Raw genomic sequence first — 18,237 nt, 5'->3', positions numbered from 1 at the left:
ACCCCCTGCACGCACTGCACCACACACACACATACACCCCCATATACACGCCCTCCCCCCACATGACCCTACATACATGCCCTTCCCAACACACACACCACACCCTGCCCCTACACACTGCACAACACACATACACCCCGCTATATACATGCCCTCCCCCATACAAGCACCCTCCTCTGCACACTGCACCACACACATACATCCCCCATGTACATGTCCTCCTCCCCACACACACACCATATACATGCCCTCCCTCCCACATCACCCCATATACATGCCCTCTTCCCCCCACACACACAAGTACACATGTGCATGAACACCCCCCCCACACACCATGTCGCATGCACCACATATGCACACAAACCACCCCCCATGCAACACCTGCTTCCCCCCCACACACCACATGCCTGCCCCGGGGAGCTGCTGCTGGCAAGCCCCCAGGACTGACAAGACAAAAAAAAAACCCAAGGGACTGAGCCCAGCCAGCATACACACACCTGACTGTGAGCCTGGTGCTGTCGCATGTGTCCCATAGGTGACTTCTGTCACACTTCACAGGGTGCAAAACTGTGGGGCCATTTGGGTACCCGGCAATTTGGTCCCAGCTGATCATTTCTCAGTTAAAAAGAAGATTTGTTTATCTTTTTCCCCCACAAAAGAACTGTGTGTGTGTGTGTGTGTGTGTGTGTGTGTGTGTGTGTTATTTAAAGAGTTGTTTTTTTTTCTTGTCCTAGATCATTTTGAGCATGTGTGCGCTGGTATAGCAGCTATCTGCTGCCCAAAGTCTGTTTCATTTCATTTTCCCCACATGCGTGTCCAAGTGTGTTTTTAACTGACTGGGATGTCAGCAGTGCTTCTGCACTCCAGAATGTTTCCCCCCCATCTCAGTGCCTCAGAGATGGCAAAAACGTCACCCTGTCACCTCTCTTTCATGAGAGTCTTATTTCATTAGGCAAAAGCTACTTACTAGAGCGTGTGTCAAGTTTAACACTCAGGAGCTGGTGAACTTGCTAGCGATTTTCCCCTTGTGTCCTCTTGTGTCGTGGGTGTAGAGAGGTGGTTTATGTGTTTGTTTAACAAGATCCAGTAGGCAGATCGCTTAGGACCAGAAAGGGCTGACCTGTGGATTTAGACAGATCTCCCTGCCTCCCCACCCTGCCCCCTTTGATATTTAATTTGAAGTATGCCAGCCATTCTGTGATACTGGCCTTGTACCTTTCTGGTCAAAAGCCCTATCAGTTCCTTCAGTGGTCTTCCCAAATGTTCAACAGCACTGTACCAGACGGTCCCAAAGTCGGCTTCCCGGACTGCTCAGCAGCCCTGTACTGCACAGTTGCCAAAGCCGCCTCTGTCTACAGTGCCATATACAAACATAGTTCCCTTTCATTCTCCTTGTCTCCTCAGGTGCCCTGTTTAGTAATTGTTCCTGTTAGGCACCAAATTCAAGTCCAGTTTCTTCAGACAAAGTTGTTCATTCTTTTTCTGGGTAATAGAGCCTACAAGCAGGGAGGTCTGTCTACACACATGTTGCAAAAGGCTGGGTGCTTTAACTTTATGCATTGTTACAGAGTAAATCCTACAAAAAGATACAAGTTGCATACCTGCTTTCTGAACAGCTGCAGGAAAAAGCAACATCCTGTCCCACAGAGCTGTATATTTGCCATGTGTGCTTGTGTGCCTATTTAATATGCAAATTAGATGTTACTTGGCTTAGTACACCATTGCAGAATGGTATTGTTTTTGAGTCAGAATAACAGATCACTTGGCTTCAGTTCTTCTTCTGTTCTAATTGGTGGAGTTAGAATGCATTTCTGCATACAAAAAGAACATTAATTCATATACTGGCTAGTCTAAACTCCTTTCCCTTTGTCTTTTGATTTACCTAATTATCTTGGTATGACTTTTCCTATTTCAGTCAATTTTTGTTGTACAGGTAAGGCCCTCAAGGTATGTTGATTTTATTGATTCACATAATCTACATTTGGAAATAAATTTGTTTGTATAAACACCTACTATATTTTCCTGTTGGTTAAACTTCCTCTTTCACACTTTTCTAAAAGGAAGTTGCTATTAGTGTTATATAATGGGAGGCTGCCCCATAAAAAGATAAATCTAAAGATAGGTTTGTAGAGATTAATTATTGGATAATAATGCAGAATAAATTCTCAGGTCAGTTGATTAACATGAATTATTTTTATGGTATTACTTCCCTTTTTGTCTTTTTGTTTACATTTTTCCTCTTTGCTCCCATTTTTTGAATACTTTATACCCCATAGGGAAGGCCACCCTTGATAACAGCCCAGTCAAGATTTTGGTTTTTAAAATAGCTTTTTCAGCCTGCTTAAAACCCAGAACTGGTGTGCGTTTAGCTTGTTCAGTAAGTTGTAGCTTCTCTACTCCCCAGCAAAGACCTAAATAACAGAGAATTATAGTGATGCCTTTAACATGCTAAGATTTTATTTTTGCAAAATATGCAACTCATACAGTATTATAACTACATATAATTACAACAAAAGTTGAGTTTTCTACGTCCTGAATGGTGAGTACTGTCCTAGAAGATGTGTGGGTCTCAGAACATCTCTAATTGACCTTTCACTTTTCATTAAACAATGTTTATAATACATTCATTTGAAAGATATAATGCAATCCAAATTCTCCACTAGGTAGGAGGAGGAGTGCCACTGTAAGTACAAGCATAAGGTTTGCATTTTGAGATTATGCTTGCTCATGATGAGCCAGGTCTTCGTGTGGTACAAATTGACTTGGGTCCATTGAAATCACTGATGGGGAATCTGATCTTGTATACTCGCTCTAAGCTTAAATTAAATACAGTTACTGTTTCTTATCCCAGCATACATTCTGTCACCTCCTTTTTTCCCCATGTGATTAATAGATTAATATAACTCGACAAAGGTACTTTGACCAACGTGATTCCTAGATTGTAAGGGGCTGGAAGGGACCTCGCAAGATCATGAGGTCCAGACACCCTGCACTAATGAGGAAAGACAACTGGGGTCAGGTGACCCAAGCAAGGTGACCATCCAGTTTCCTCTTGAAGATTTCCAGGGTAGGTGATTGCACCACCTCTGGAGGGAACTTATTCCACAGTCTGGACACCCTAACTGAAGACGTTTTTCCTACTGTTAAGCCTGAAACGGTCTTCCAGGAGTTTGTGGCCATTACTGCTGGTTTTCCCCAAGGGTGCCCTGGTGAAAAGTTGTTCGCCAAGCCCTTGATGTATTCCCCTGATATAGCAGTAAGCTGCTACCAAGTGCCCTCTCAGCTTTCCCTTTTTTTAGGGTGAAGAGACCCAGATCCCTCAGGCTTTCCTCATATGACTTGCATTGCAAGTCTCTGGTCATACAGGTGGCTCTTCTCTGGACTCTCTCAAGCTTTTCCATGTCCTTGTTTAAGTGTGGTGTCCAGAACTGGATGCAGTACTTCAGTTACAGTCTCACCAATGCTGAGTAAAGCAAAAGAATCTTCCTTGGTTTTGCTTGAGATGCATTGGTTGATGCATGCCAGAGTATTGTTTGCCCTGCTGGCTACAGCATTGCACTGACAGCTCATGTTCATACTATGGTCTATTATTGCCCCTGGGTCCCTTTTAGTAGTGGTGCTGGTCAGTTTTGTGCCACCGAGCCTGTTAGTATCTTGGTGATTGTACACAGATGGAGCACTTTACACTTCTCAGTGTTGAACTTCATCTGGTTCCGACCTGCCCAACTTACCAGCCTGTCTAGGTCCACCTGTATCTGCAGCCAATTTTCAAGCGTGACCGCACTCCCCCATAACTTGGTGTCATCCGCGAACTTGGCCACTGAGCTCTTAACCCTCACATCCAAATCATTGATAAAGATGTTAAAAAGCACTGGAGCAAGCACGGACCCCTGAGGGACACCACTGGCCACTTCTCGCCAGGACGACACAGATCCTTTCATTGGAACTCTCTGGGTCCTACCCCACAGCCAGCTTCCTACCCACCTAATTGTCAAGTAGTTAAGCCCGCAGTCCTCCAATTTTCCTGTGAGAACATTTTGGAATACCAAATCAAAAGGCCTTTTGGAAGTCTAGGTATACAGTGTCAACCTCCTCTCTCTCATCCAGGTGGCGAGTTAGCTGGTCATAGAAGGTGATGAGATTGGAAAGATTACCAGTGATGAAGCCGTGCTGACTGTCATTCAGAATCCTACTTTCTGCAAGCATGTTGCACATAGACTCTTTGAATTTTTCCAGGATTTTCCCTGGGATAGAAGTTAGGCTAATTGGCCTATAGTTGCCCAAGCCCTCTCCCCTTCTTTCTTGAAGATGGGCACAACATTGGCCCTCTTCCAGTCTTCAGGGACCTCCCACAAGCACCGCGAGTTTTAGAAGAGTTTCTCCAGAGGTCCTGCGATGACTTTGGCCAGCTCCTCTGCACTCTCGGATGTTGTATAGTCCTCTTTGGGGACTGTCCCAAGCTTTCATTGTTGGTATACCTCTTTCTTCTTTTTAAAGATATCCCTATTAAGCCAAGAGGGCTTACCAGCCCTTCTGCTACCTTTCCTCTGCATGGGAATGGACTTCTTTTGTGCTTTGTGGATTATGTCCTTGAGGAACGACCACTCTTCATAAACTCCTTCACCTTCGGTCCCTGGTCCCGCAGTGCTTCCCCTACTATTGCCCTGAGCCTGTTGAAATTAACTTTTTTGAAGTCCAAAACTTTAACCCTGCTAGCTGATTTGCCTGCCTTGCAGTAGACAGTGAATGTGATGGTTTTGTGGTTGCTGTCGCCCAGGCTACCCTCTAGATTCTAGTCGCTCACCAGATCATCTCCTTTTGGCCAAGACCAAGTCTAGGAGATTGTTACGTCTGGTTGACCTGTGCACTTCGTGAGTCAGGTAGAGCTCTTTGATACAGGTCAGGAAGCAATGCGACCAATCCAACTTAGCTGAGTGTTCCTCCCAAGAGATGTCTGGGTAATTGAAGTCGCCCAGGACAACCATGTCCTGTGCACAAGCAGCCTCTGCCATTTCTCGAGAGAACTCCAGATTGAGCTGCTCCTCCTGCTTTAGTGGTCTGTAGTATACACCTACAGTTAGGTCTCTCTCACCGCAGCCACGCACTCCTCCCCCCGGTAATTTGACCCAGAGGATTTTGAGCTGCTCTTCTTTGGAGTCGATGTTGGCCTCCAAGGAGCTGTACTGCTCCCTCACGTAGAGGGCTACACCTCCACCTTTCTTCCCTACTCAGTCCCTTCTGTGCAGGGTGTAGCCCTCTATGGCTGCATTCCAATCATGTGAGGAGTCCCACCAGGTCTCTGTAATCCCTACTAGATCGTAATGCCCACTGGAGAGTAGGAGGGCTAGCTCCTCCTGCTTGTTCCCCATGCTCCTGGCAATAATGTACAGGCACCTGAGTCCTCCAGTTGAGACCCTTGATTTCCTGTCATGCTTTGGGGAGAACCATTCCTTCGGCTTTTGTAAGACTGGTTCTCCTAGTGTCCCCAACTTCAGAGCTTTCTTTGTGCCGGTCCCCAGGCATGCTCTGTCAGTGTTTCCCTGTCTCCCTGCAATCTTAGTCTAAAGCCCTATCTAGAAGATCGGTCATCCTGGCTGAGAACAGGGACTTACCCCTCTGCATGAAGTGGATGCTGTCCCTTCCCAGCAGTCCTCTCTCCCCAAAATGTATGATGATGGGTGATGGCAGTGTTCAAGTATCATCTAATTAAAACACTCTGTCAAACCAGGCCATCTTGTAATGTTACATAACTGTTTTCTGACTTTATTCTGCAGTTCTTATTAGACAATGTCAACTGGAAGAGTACGGGCAAAAAAAAAGGCATCGTCTGTGGATCAGTCTCCAGATAGCCTTCCTTTGCGGAGCTCTGGGAGACAGGTATTTTATAGTATTCAACATCATTATTTCTGCGCCTGTTTAACACTTGCTATGAATGGATTTCCCTGGTTGTTTGTATTGTAGAACTTGCCTGTTTTAAAAATTAACTTAAAATTTGAGGAACGGATGACAGTAACCTCTTTTGACTTTGACTAGCACCAGTAGGCTTTACACAAGAAGAGTTTTAAAGAGATAAGAGAAGGAAGATATGATGCTTGAAACCAGTGGAATACAAAGGAGTTTAAATATTAGCTTAAACTAGAAGCTCTGCTGATAATTTCTTTAATGGTAGCAACCAGAAGACCAAAGCAAAAAGCCTTTGGCTCAAATGGATGTTGCCAAAATTGTTGTTTTCTGTACAACTAGCTTATTTCAACAGCTGTCCCATACTGCAGCTTTTTCAAAGAGAATCCAAAGATTTGATTGATATTATTTTAACTAGTTGTTTCTGTGTCCTGAACTAGAAAACCAAGAATGCTCTGATGGAACATAAAAAATGCATTTGCCATCTCCAGTAAGTTTTAACTGTTCTTTATTAGGTGAAGAAGAAGGCAGCTGAAACAGCAGATGACGATGATGAAGCAACATCGGAGAAGAAGTACAGAAAGTGTGAAAAAGCTGGTTGTACTGCAACGTGTCCTGTTTGCTTCGCAAGTGCTGCCGAAAGGTTTGTGCCTTTATCTGCAGACCTTTTTCTTTTTTTTCTGACAAAAACCCTTCTATCTTCAGACAATATAGTATAGACTTAGGTTGCCTGTGAAGCACCACAAACAGTCTTTTGTAGATAACCTTCTGCTGTGTGACACTAATCCTGAAATAATATTTTCCTAGGATATGGGTTATTAATGCAGCAGGTCTATTTTCTGGCACAGCTTCTGTTTTAGTGAAACTGAGAGCATGCTTATGAAATATAAGGCTGCAAAATTGCTGAAATTCTTATTTCTGTGCTCTGGTGTAGTGCTGTAATCTCTAGCTAAGGTCCTGACCCTACAGGATAAGTATTTTAATTATAACCCTTTGTTCTTATTTGACATAACTTTCTCTGAACTTCTATATAAACACTTCTGCATTTTTGTCTTTGGAATTTTGAGACAGTATTAAATGGGCAAGGCCTATAATAAGCAGCATGGTATGCTTAGTTAATATGGTAAGGACACTGCAATTATGTGACATTCTCTTCCCAGCCTAATAATTAGTGTGTGTGCCTTGTGCTATTTATTTTAAGATGATGTTAAATTATTTTATGCTGCCTTCAAGTTTTAAATTGTTTACATGTTGTAATGTTTTGTACTGAGAATCAAAATATATTCTGGAAGTTGTTAGAGAACAGCTGGACAGTTAGGCAGCTGAGAAGGAGGCTTCTGGTACTTATGGCACCCAGGAAAGTAGACTCAATTTTCTGTTTTTCTAATTTTTGTTTCTAAAAGACACTTTAGATTTCTCATTCATTTTTCAAGCTTTATTTTTATGTTTGTTTTAAATACTTCTATATTATTACATAACTGAAATTGGATAGTTTTGTGACTAACTGGCTTAGGCCATTTCATTTTACCATCGCTTAATTTTATATTTAAGGAACAAAATTGTATATCTGTTCAGATTCTTTTATTTACTAAAAATAACAACCAACTCCATAATTCTACAAAAATAATTGGGCAATATGTATTTCATGTGTACAGGTTGCTGCTAAATCTAGGTCTAGTTATGTTCTGTTATACTTACCAATTAATGAATCCGTGAGTTTGGAGGCAAAGACTATGTATTTCTGTATATCTAGAAAACACACAGTTTTTCCTGGCATAAATAATAAGAGTGACCACTGCCAATGTTTAACAGATACTTCTGGGTATCTAATTAATTGGTACTGGGAAGATCTGTGTGGAGCTATGCTGAACCTGCCTTGCTAAAGCGAGACTTGTAATCCCAAGCTAGTTACAGTGCTACACAAACCATGTTTTTGCTGCCCTTGTACCCGGCATTGAAGTAAGAGGTTTTTGATGCATCTAAAATGATTGTTTACTTAGTAGTAGTAAAAGTAGTAGTTACTATAGTATCTAAAAGCAAGACCCTCATTACACTAGGCAATACATGAATATATACATCAGGTAAAAGCGGTAAAGAATCAAACTTATTTCTGTTCTGCCCTGCCCTTACTATTTGTTCAATTTTTGGAATGCATGACAGTCCACACAAAAAATATACTGTAATCTGTTCTGTGCTCTCTCGTTTCATAGGTGTGCTAAAAATGGGTACACATCTAGATGGTATCATCTCTCCTGTGGGGAACACTTCTGCAATGAGTGTTTTGATTATTATTATCGAAGGTATGCTTACTGAGGCCAGCTATGTCATTTTGTTAGATATGGAAAGTGTGCAGACAGCCTCAGTCATTAAAACAAATGCTTTTAAACATTGTCCTTGTGCGAACTCTTGAAATGAAGCTTGTGTACAGGACTGTGAGTGGTACAGATCACAGGAGGTGCGTTAGGCTGTCCATCAGTGGAAGCCTGGTAATAATGGCTGGGTATCAGTGTATGTGACACTTTTTATTTTTTATTTTTTTAAGAGTTCCTTCTTTAAAGGATGCAAATGAACAAAACAGAGTAATAAGAATAATTACTTTTTGCTATGTACTTTTAAACAGTAACTCAAATGCCATTTTGGCTTTTAGATTGACACGATCAAAATTGTGCTTGTTTTTTGTAACTAAAAATACCTAAAATGACCTGGAGATGATGGAGATAGAAATTTAGTTTTACAAAGGGACTCTCAGATTTAAGGTGTCCTACTCAGTGAATGAATTTGATACTTCCAATTCCTTGACAGTGAAGATTAACATGGTAGCCTCTATATCCTTAATAGTAGCTCAGCTTTGCTCTTCTACATGAGAGCATGTGTTTATTATGAAGAGGAAATGTTGGCAAGGATACTCCCTTACTGTTATCATACTATATCTGATTTCCTTTTTTTAAAGAAACAAAGTCCTACATTTAGTCTCTCTCTCTCTCTCTCTTTCTCTCTTTCTTCCCCACTCCTGTCCCTCCTCAGATAAGTGTTATTTCTTAAAACAGACAAGCCCTGCTCATTTAGTAACTGCTTGCTATTAACTTTGTCTCTTTTCCTAGCCATAAAGATGGTTATGAGAAATACACTGCTTGGAAAAGGATTTGGACCAGTAATGGTAAAAGTGAGCCCAGTCCTAAAGCTTTCATGGCTGATCAACAGCTTCCTTATTGGGTAAGAAAAATAGTGCTTTGACTACAGTAGCAGCTGTAGTTGGCTTTCATTATGGCAGGAGTTTGGGTATATGTGTGTGTTTGTTTTGATTTTAAACGGTGTTGGGAGGTCAAGCTGCTGGTTCTGATATAGGTCTCCCTAGAGAGTTTCTAGTATTAGGAAGATGGGTTAGGGCAAGCCAAGGATATAGTCCCAGTCAGTTTTTCTGCTGTCAAAAATCTGTCTCTGCTTCTGCTCTGCCTAAGCACTCCATCCATCCCTCTGTTTCTCAGTCTGGCTACTTGGGCAGGAACAAGGATTTATAATGTGGTGCAGTTGGGAGTAAATGTAAGAGTTAAAAGATGGTATATGGGAAGAAGGTGGCAGCACTAAGAAGCAACAGAGAGAGAGAGGGAGAATACACACTATAGAGGAGTAGGATTCTCAAGAGGTTTTTGGTAAAAAGAATAGATGCAAAGGAACAGTAGCTTCACTGTGTGGAGTGGAATCGGAAAGATAGTTTGGACAGCTGTGCACATCATAGGTTTAATCCCAAGAGGTGCAGAATGCTTAAGATCCCCATTGAAATTGGTGGGACTGGGTGCCAATACATCTCAGAATGTAAACCCTGTAGGTGGAATTCACCCTCATGCAGCTGATTGGCACAAAGGCCTAAGAGCAGCTTCCATCTGATGTTAGTCCACAAGGCATAAGTGGCTTGCTGGCCTTGGGCCAATGGTTTGCCTGAGGGTGAGTCCCACCTTATGTGAATAATGTATTTAATAACTTCCTTGCAGGTTCTGACCCCAAACCACCTCATTTCCTTGCTGCTGTTTGTTGCATCATCAGCTTGACCTGCACTCAGTCAGCTGCAAGCTGAAAAGTTTGTTTTTATTTTTAGGTACAATGCACCAAGCCAGCATGTGGGAAGTGGCGTCAGCTGACAAAGGAAATCCAGCTCACTTCACAAATAGCCAAAACATACCGCTGTGGTATGAAACTTAGCAATTCTACCAAGGTAATACAAATTCTGTTTGCACCTAATGAAACTGCAAAGCAGATGCTTCTGCTGTTTATATGCCGTAGAGCAGTGGTTCTCAACCTATTTGTCATAGTTGGCCACAGTTGCAGCTCTCATCAAGTTGTGGGCTGCACCCACACTATTTACTTCCTGTGTATCCATTTAAAATTGTTTTAACAGGATGTCACATGGGCCTCAGTAGTGTGCTGATTGGGCTGCATGTGGCCTGCAGGTTGAGAACCACCCTTAGAATGTGCTTGTTTCTTCTAATATTTATATTGTCAAAGTAATCAGTTGATTGTCTTGAGAGCTATGTAACTGGTTACCCACAGCATGTCTGATTTAGTGAAACTGAAGTATCCAAAACATTGTAAAAATGCCCAAGTAATCAGTTGTAAACTCATTTGTTTTGAAAATAGTGCTGCACTGCTGGCCCAAATATTTCTATTTCTTTTTACGTTTTTTGAGGTTTGTTTTATTTGGTGTCTGTGAGCTGGAATTAATGACTATTTGAATAGCCCTATGGGTTTTTAAAAAATTAATTAACATGCTTCTTTGCTGACAAGCTAAATGGAAAGTTTTGGATTTAACATGAAGAAAGTGGCCTGCTAAAATCTGTACAAGTCATTACAGTGTCTTACTATCAGATACGGTCCTTCTCTTGTAAAGCTACATTTTCAGATGCTTTGGCAATGGATCAACACAAGCTCTGGTATAACTCTCATTGATTTTCTGCACCAATGTACATTGTGTTGGAATCAAGAACAGATAATTGTGTCTGGGGGATGACCAGGAAGAATTTTGTACATGTGATTTTTGTACCCTGTTCCAGATAGACACATATGCAAAAGAGTATATAGCTTGATAGTTGAGCATTGAAATTGAAATTCAGTGCAAGCCAAAATGTCTTCAGCTTTAGAATTCATGCCCTTACGTTATATGTTTAATGTGTGAGTAGTAGATTAAACGAATACTCTTGGTAATCATCAAGGAACTTTCTGTCATTTCCCTTTATAGTGTTTTTATATTATGTACTATATATGAACTATTTTGGTTAGTTATGTGAATATAAACAGAAAAACTGTGATAGTGGCATTAAAACAAATTGTTTCCAATATTTTTAAGCTAAAGAGAATTGTACCACATGCTGCTTCTTTTAAATAATCTTTTAGCACAACTTTAGAAAGACTCAGATATAGTTACCTTCTTTTTCAGACTGAGGGCTCAGACCAGTGTTCCATGCCTGAAGATTTGGTGAGTAGGGTGTACACAGTTGTTGTTCCTGCTCTTCTACTTCAAAGTATCAAGTTAGCCTGTAAACTTGGCGCTGATATGACTCCAAAGTACCTCAGACACCTTCAATTAAAGTTTCACAACACTGAAAAATGTAGGCACCTAGCGCTAGGAGGATAATTCAAAGAAAGGGAGTTGGTGCCTATGCAGTCTGTAGGAAAAGTCAGGTGTCCTGGCATGATGTTCCACAAAAAAACATTCATTGAGCAGAAAGCTATATAGGGCTAGCCAATAAGAAATGCTGAGCACAATAACATATCTGAACTCCTGCTGCTCCCTGGAGCCTAGGTGATTGTCGCATGTTAGATGTCTCTGTTCAATTGTGAACGAGAGCCTGGAGTTCTCTTTGGGGCTGGACACCTAATTGAGCAGAACTTAGTATTTTTTAAATGTGGCTGGAGAAGGAGATGGTGATAGTGGTGATGCCACTTTTTTTTAACTTAGAAAAACTAGTGATAGGAGCACACATACAAGTGGAAGGACCAGGGGTCTAAGTTCTCCTCGGTCTGAGGGAGTCTAAACCTACATCTCCGCTTCCCAGATGAGTACTTTAGCCCCCAGGTTATAGAATAATCTGGATGAGGCCACCTTCTATCCTTCCTGTTCAGTCTGGGATGCTGAGCAGCTAAGAATGCAAGAGGCCTGGGGCCAGAAGAAGGGCAAGCAAGAAAGGAGCCTGACTCTGTATCCTAATGCTTAGGGTTCTTCATGGGGAAGGTGGCAGCACCATCACTGCCACCTCTTCCTCCTTCATCTCTAGCTGTGTTTTTGAATGAAGGTGACCGTGACTGCTGTGCTTTGTGAGAGACTAAATATTGTTGGCATGTGTTAGACAAGCTCTGAAGACATCTACTTTTCAGGGATCTAAGCCAGATGCCAGTGCTTCTCTGACTTGGTTTTGGATGCCAACAAGCATGATATAGGAGATAGGCCCTTAGCTGCTTAGATTTCTTCTGTGTACATGTGGAAGCATAATTGTTATGGCACATTAAACAACACCAGCATTTGAAGTCAAGTTCAGGAGGGACTGGTGTGGTGAAAATGTGTGTGTCTTTTTTTCAAGTCTTTTTTTCCTGAGGTTGGTATTTTGAGTTCTGGTGGGTCTTAGTACTGAGGGTGAAAGCTAATCAAAATGTTTTCAAAGTACTGATGGTTGTCTTCTGTCCTCTCTCTTCCATTTCCCTGTCCAACCAGAGAGTTGCTGAAGTCTCAGACCACTGGTGGTACTCCATGCTCATTCTCCCTCCCTTGCTGAAAGACAGTGTAGCAGCTCCCTTTCTCGCTGCATACTATCCAGATTGTGTGGGCATGAGTCCATCCTGTACCAGCACTAACCGATTACTGGGTGAATCCAACACTGTGAAGTTAGAGCATTTAAAGAGCATGCCTAATTTGGCTGGTAAGGACTGTTTTCACAGCTCTGTCATATAAATATTAGTAGTTTATTTTTTGGCCTTCCTTGAAGGTTATAAATTCAGTTATATTTAGCTTGCATGCTTATCAGGATAATAAAATGCCTTGAGGTTTAGCCTCGTGACCCAGTGACAGGAAATCTATGTTGTATTTCCAGTTCTTCTCTGTGACCTCCTGGGCATGTCTACATATGCATTAATGCGCTTTTCCTAATGCACCTTAAATTTACTACCTCCAACATGAGGTACTAAATAAATTCATGTTAGGCTGCCCTAACGTGCAGTAGCTTATTTTACTGCACATTAGCGTAATTGCATGGTTTTTTATGTGATGCTTTAATGCATGGTAAAATAGGTGCATTAAAGTGCATGTGTAGATGCGCCCTCTATAACCATTTCACTTTTGCATGCTTCAGTTTAATTCTCTATGAAGTGGAGGCAATAATGCTTTCCTGCCTCACAGCACTTCTGTGAGGACTTAATTGTTAATGCTTTAAAGTGCCTGTAAGTTCTTGGATGAGATGGGGTTTTAGAAATGCAAAGAATCATTATTATTCTTTAAAGATTTTGAAAGTATCAGTGTGCTCAATTATCTATGAACAAAATAGTCTATGGCAGACCTAACTGTGTTATCTGCAGTGCTGATGTCAGAATCTGGCTAGCAACTTAATCTTCAATGTGTTCAGCTCTTTTTCAGAGAGAAGAAAGAATTCTGTCTCTCAGACTAGAGCACCTTTTGACTTTGGCTCCTTTCATTAAATTCATTTTCCCATGTGATTGTGTTAGTCATAGGTTCTCTGAGTTAATTTTAACAATTTCAAAAGCATCTCAATGACTTGGGTTTGAATGTGGCTTTTTTTCAAAGGTAATTGAGGAGCATAAGTTTTATTCTAAATTAGGGAGCATAACTTTTAGACTCTAGTGCCCAAGTCATTTTGAAAAGTGTAGCACTTTATCTTTTAGAAGCAGATCTTTGAACTTGGACCTTTGAACTGAACAGTGACTGCATAGGTTGCTATTCCTTCTGAAATACCTTTTGTTGGCAGAAATGGGTGTGGAACAAGGAACATGGTATCTGCATGCCAAATGCCAGTTGTATCCCTGCCAGAGTGAAAATGCATAGGTTCCTTTTAAAATACAACTTTTTTTGACCAATTCTGGTATAGCAGAATCTTATGAGCCTCAGATAAAGAGACTAGATTTCTTAAAAAGCTCCAGTTTTCCTCCTTAAATAAAATCTGTCAGATTGACAATCCTGGTGTTTAAGTCCTCTCTTTTCCATTGGCCTGGGCTGTGGATAAGCAGTGACAATTAGTTCAGTCACCCAGCTGCTCTGCCTCAGCTCCTTTTCTCCTGTCTTTTCAGATGTTATTCTCTCTAGAGCTTGACCATTGTGTTGCAGGCTCCTTTCTGTTAAAATCTAGAGCAAGACAACCAGCCTTATTTCATGTAAACCACCAAACAGCTGTTGGAAGATTATTTTCAGTCACTACAACAGTGGGCCAGGGAGCTTGAGCTTGAAAAATGGAGTCCTCTGAACTCCTCCTATTAAGCCTGTATTGATTCTGCACCCACAGTCCTGAACTCCATTCCTGTTCTTTAAATCTGACAAAACAAAGCAGTGGGAATGGATCCAAACCTCTTCAGGTAGAAGGGTGAACTCTGTATATTCAGTACATAATCTGAGAGCAGTGATACAGCAGAGTATGACTAATTCACAGCCTGTCTTTATTCAGTTTCAGGGTTGAACAAATACTTCCAGCCTTTTTACCAGCCCAATGAATGTGGTAAAGCACTCTGTGTGAGACCAGATGTCATGGAACTAGATGAACTCTATGAGTTCCCAGAATATTCAAGAGACCCTACTATGTACCTGGCCTTAAGAAACCTCATTCTGGCTCTGTGGTATACAAACTGCAAAGTAAGCAAGACTAATAATTAATGGTATAATTTTATGTTTACTAGAAGTAGGCGCTCTCAAGTGCTGCTCTGATGTGTGGGGAGTTTTCCCAGGACAAGAGTTCACATGGGATGCTCTTCATTTAGACGTAGCAAAGGCATTCTAAAATTTAAGGAAGTCTTTAAGAAAAAAATAGGATCAAACCATAAAAATCAATTGCAGTTGAAAATGCCAAGAACCTTCCTTTAAAATGATCTGTCAGTGTTTTAAAAAATGTTTGAGTATTAAGGTTTGGCAAAGGGGCATTTCACATATTTCTAAATAGCCTTTTAGAGTATTTCATTGTTGTTTGTTTATGTGAATGTTGATGGAGGTAAGTGAGAGAGGCTCATGGCAAAATTTTAGCTAAGTATGACTAGGGAGGAAAAATGTGATATCAAAGCTTTTAGCTGTCAATTGCCTAGATTAAAAGATCAATCCCAGATGGCTCTGTGGAGCATGCTGTTTGTGTTACAAACTCCCAGCTGCCTTCTTAGATTTCTGTCACCGTGCAAGCAACCTCAGACAGCAGGTCATAAGCCTTTTAGCTTCTTTTGATTTAATACCACTGAATTTATTGGAGTTGTTTTTGAATTACATCTGATATAAATGAGGTAAGTAGCCCTTGGGGCTTTTCCATAATTAATATTTCTAGATTTTGGTGCCCCTATGTGATGCAAAATTTCTGGATGTGATCCTGAGTTTACTTAGTTGAAGTAGTGCAGAAATATCTTTACTGTCTAGATCCATGTGGCAAGAGGTAGAAGAACTTGAATTCTTAGGATCACATTATGAAATTTAAGCAAATGTCTTGGCTGTCGTGGATGTAGTGAGGTATCTTGTACTGTAATTTTCTTTGTCCTGTGTTAATTCTCTCTGTTTTGTTGGGAGAATTGGAAGAATCAGAACTCCCCTAAACAGTTGGCTGGCATATAAAAATGACCATGAGTTTTGCTAATCTGTCTGGGACTGTACAATTAATGGTTACATTGAATTACAGTTTAAATTGTAAATTTTACTCTCTAGGAGAACATGTGGAGTATATTATGAAAATAACCTTTTGTTTTGTGTTTTTATTTCTCTTTGCAGGAAGCTCTCACTCCTCAGAAATGTACACATCACATCATTGTTCGGGGGCTTGTGCGTATTCGCTGTGTACAAGAGACAGAGAGGATTCTGTACTTTATGACAAGAAAAGGGCTGATTAATACAGGGATTTTATCAGTCAGTCCTGACCAGTATCTTCTTCCCAAAGAATACCACAATGTAGGGCACCATAATGTTTTGTGCTTTTTAATGCAGTAGAAATTAAGTAGCAGCATGTTCTGTCCATTCATATCTGGGGATTTTTTTTTGCAATCAGCAGTTCAAGCCATGCCTGTCAAGATTGGCTTTAAACATGGCAAGGCATTTGCTTCCACTGAAGTAAATGGGCATATCAGATGCACAGTTTCCGTGGCCATGGTAGCCAAGACCAAGCTGTGTTAATACCTACTTTATAAAAACCCTGAAGTAAACTGTGCTTTTTTTCCATACTCTTAGCACTGTGTTGTCTAACTTTCTGTAACAGTTTAACATGTGGCCCACAGCCTCCTGTCTGGTTGCCGTTTTCCCCCGCTGCTCCCGCTGTACCAGCAGCAGGCAAGGAAGTGTGGGGCAAGTGACTATGTGCAAGCGACTCCGTTCTTGAGCTAGCAGTAGCTGTACCAACAAATCCCGTGGGCCACAACTGGGCCACCAACCAGCCCAGTATCAAAGTATTAGAGGCCTGATCATACAGCATATGAAATCAGTGGGTTTGGCAGAAATCAATGGGAGAAACATTGACAATGTATAATGATCACCTTTATTTTTCCCCCTCACAGTTTTTTTTCAACTTTTCCTTCTCTTTTCTTTTTAAAGAAATCTGTCATTATTGTTGGATCTGGTGCAGCAGGGTTAGCAGCTGCAAAACAGCTTCACAATTTTGGAATTAAGGTAAGAAGCTTTAGAACTTAAATCAGATTTCACATCTCACAGAATTTAGAAATCCTTTGTTCAATGGGGAAAATTACAGATGGATACCTGAGGCAAACAAATTTGCAGAACCCACAGTTCAACTACGGAACGTTGTTTCTAGGGAATGTCTAGGAAACAGGTTGTCTGTTTTACCCTAAAAAGAAGGGAAAAAACAAAACAAACAAACAAAAAACCCAAAAGGAAAACAGCAGTATTTGAATAAAATATTTTACTCTTTGTTATTCACCAAGATCAAATCATACCTGACTAACCTGATTGCCTTCTCTAATAAGGAGATGGTCCCATCCACCTAGAATAGGTGGGGAGCAGTGGATGTGACATACTTTGACTTTAGCAAGGTTTTGGCCCAGTCTCCTATGACATTCACATTAACCAACTAATAAATACAGTCTAGACAAAAAAACTATAGGGATACAGATACAGAAGTGATCCAGCGATCATCATGCTTAACGAGTAGTCCTCTATGGCTCAACGTCTACTTGAGAGGAGGTATTAAGTGGGGTTCCCTAGAAGTCTGTCCTACATCCAGTATTTTTTAACATCTTAATGATTTGGATGATGGGATTGGGTGCACATTTAACAAATTTGCGGATTCATAGATTGTAAGGCCGGAAGGGACCTCAGAAGATCATTGGGTCCAGCCCCTTGCACCAAGCAGGGGAGATAACTGGGAGTCAGGTGACCCCAGCAAGGTGACTGTCTAGTCTCCTCTTGAAGATTTCCAGGGTAGGTGATTGCACCACCTGTGGAGGGAACTTATTCCACAGTCTGGACACCCTGACTGTGAAGAAGTTTTTCCTAATGTTGAGCCTGAATCGATCTTCCAGGAGTTTGTGGCCATTACTCCTGGTTTTCCCCTCGGGTGCCTGGTGAACAGTTGTTCATCGAGCCCTTGATGTTACTCCCCTAGAGTAGAGGTAAGCTGCTACCAGGTACCCTCTCAGCCTTCTTTTACTCAGGCTGAAGAGTCCCAGATCCCTCAGCCTTTTCTCGTATGGCTTGCCTTTTAAGACTCTGCTCATATGGGTGGCTCTTCTCTGGACTCTCTCAAGCTTGTCCGTATCCTTGTTAAAGTGTGGTGCCCAGAACTGGACACAGTACTCCAACTGTGGTCTCACCAGTGCTGAGTAGAGCAAAAGAATCACCTCACTGGTTTTGCTGGAGATGCATCGATTGATGCACACCAGAGTATTATTTGCCCTACTGGCTACAGCATTGCACTGCTGGCTCATATTCATACTGTGGTCTATTATTACCCCCAGGTCCTTTTCATTTGGGTGCCAGGGTGGGGGGCCAAGATCCCCGCTGCCCCATGCTGTGCAAGGGGGCTCTGCCGCAAGTGCCCAGAGGCCCCAGTCACTGCTTCTGCAGCCGGTGAGTGTGGGGCTTTTTTTTTGTTTTGTTTTTAAATGCTGGCTGGGGCTGGGGGGGGGATGGGGCGAGGCAGGGGAGCGATGGGG

General features: G+C 41.6%; 2 protein-coding genes across 4 annotated transcripts in view; one reads left to right on the top strand and one right to left on the bottom strand.

Moving 5' to 3' along the window:
• The window catches only part of TPMT (thiopurine S-methyltransferase), a 21,045-nt gene extending 19,986 nt beyond the window's left edge, over positions 1 to 1,059 (bottom strand). Inside the window, exon 1 of the mRNA XM_025208421.1 lies at positions 968 to 1,059. The gene's annotated coding sequence lies outside the window, so the exon portion shown is untranslated. The remainder of the gene's footprint in view (positions 1 to 967) is intronic.
• Positions 1,060 to 1,964: 905 nt separating this feature from the next.
• KDM1B (lysine demethylase 1B) overlaps positions 1,965 to 18,237 on the top strand; it is a 41,858-nt gene continuing 25,585 nt past the window's right edge. For 2 of the 3 annotated variants that reach the window (XM_006027240.3, XM_014521601.2), the window contains exons 1-11: positions 1,965 to 3,033; positions 5,775 to 5,877; positions 6,417 to 6,544; positions 8,112 to 8,201; positions 9,003 to 9,114; positions 9,995 to 10,111; positions 11,330 to 11,368; positions 12,602 to 12,806; positions 14,556 to 14,740; positions 15,848 to 16,024; positions 16,661 to 16,735. In XM_006027240.3, coding sequence (XP_006027302.1) covers positions 5,788 to 5,877; positions 6,417 to 6,544; positions 8,112 to 8,201; positions 9,003 to 9,114; positions 9,995 to 10,111; positions 11,330 to 11,368; positions 12,602 to 12,806; positions 14,556 to 14,740; positions 15,848 to 16,024; positions 16,661 to 16,735 — 1,218 coding nt within the window. In that variant the 5' untranslated portion in view covers positions 1,965 to 3,033; positions 5,775 to 5,787. The remainder of the gene's footprint in view (positions 3,034 to 5,774; positions 5,878 to 6,416; positions 6,545 to 8,111; positions 8,202 to 9,002; positions 9,115 to 9,994; positions 10,112 to 11,329; positions 11,369 to 12,601; positions 12,807 to 14,555; positions 14,741 to 15,847; positions 16,025 to 16,660; positions 16,736 to 18,237) is intronic. The other variant, XM_025208420.1, reaches the window with a different exon arrangement.

This window comes from Alligator sinensis, unplaced genomic scaffold (assembly GCF_000455745.1).
Source record: "Alligator sinensis unplaced genomic scaffold, ASM45574v1 scaffold928_1, whole genome shotgun sequence".
Taxonomy (NCBI): Eukaryota; Metazoa; Chordata; order Crocodylia; family Alligatoridae; genus Alligator; species Alligator sinensis.
This window is presented reverse-complemented; position numbering and strand designations above follow the sequence as displayed.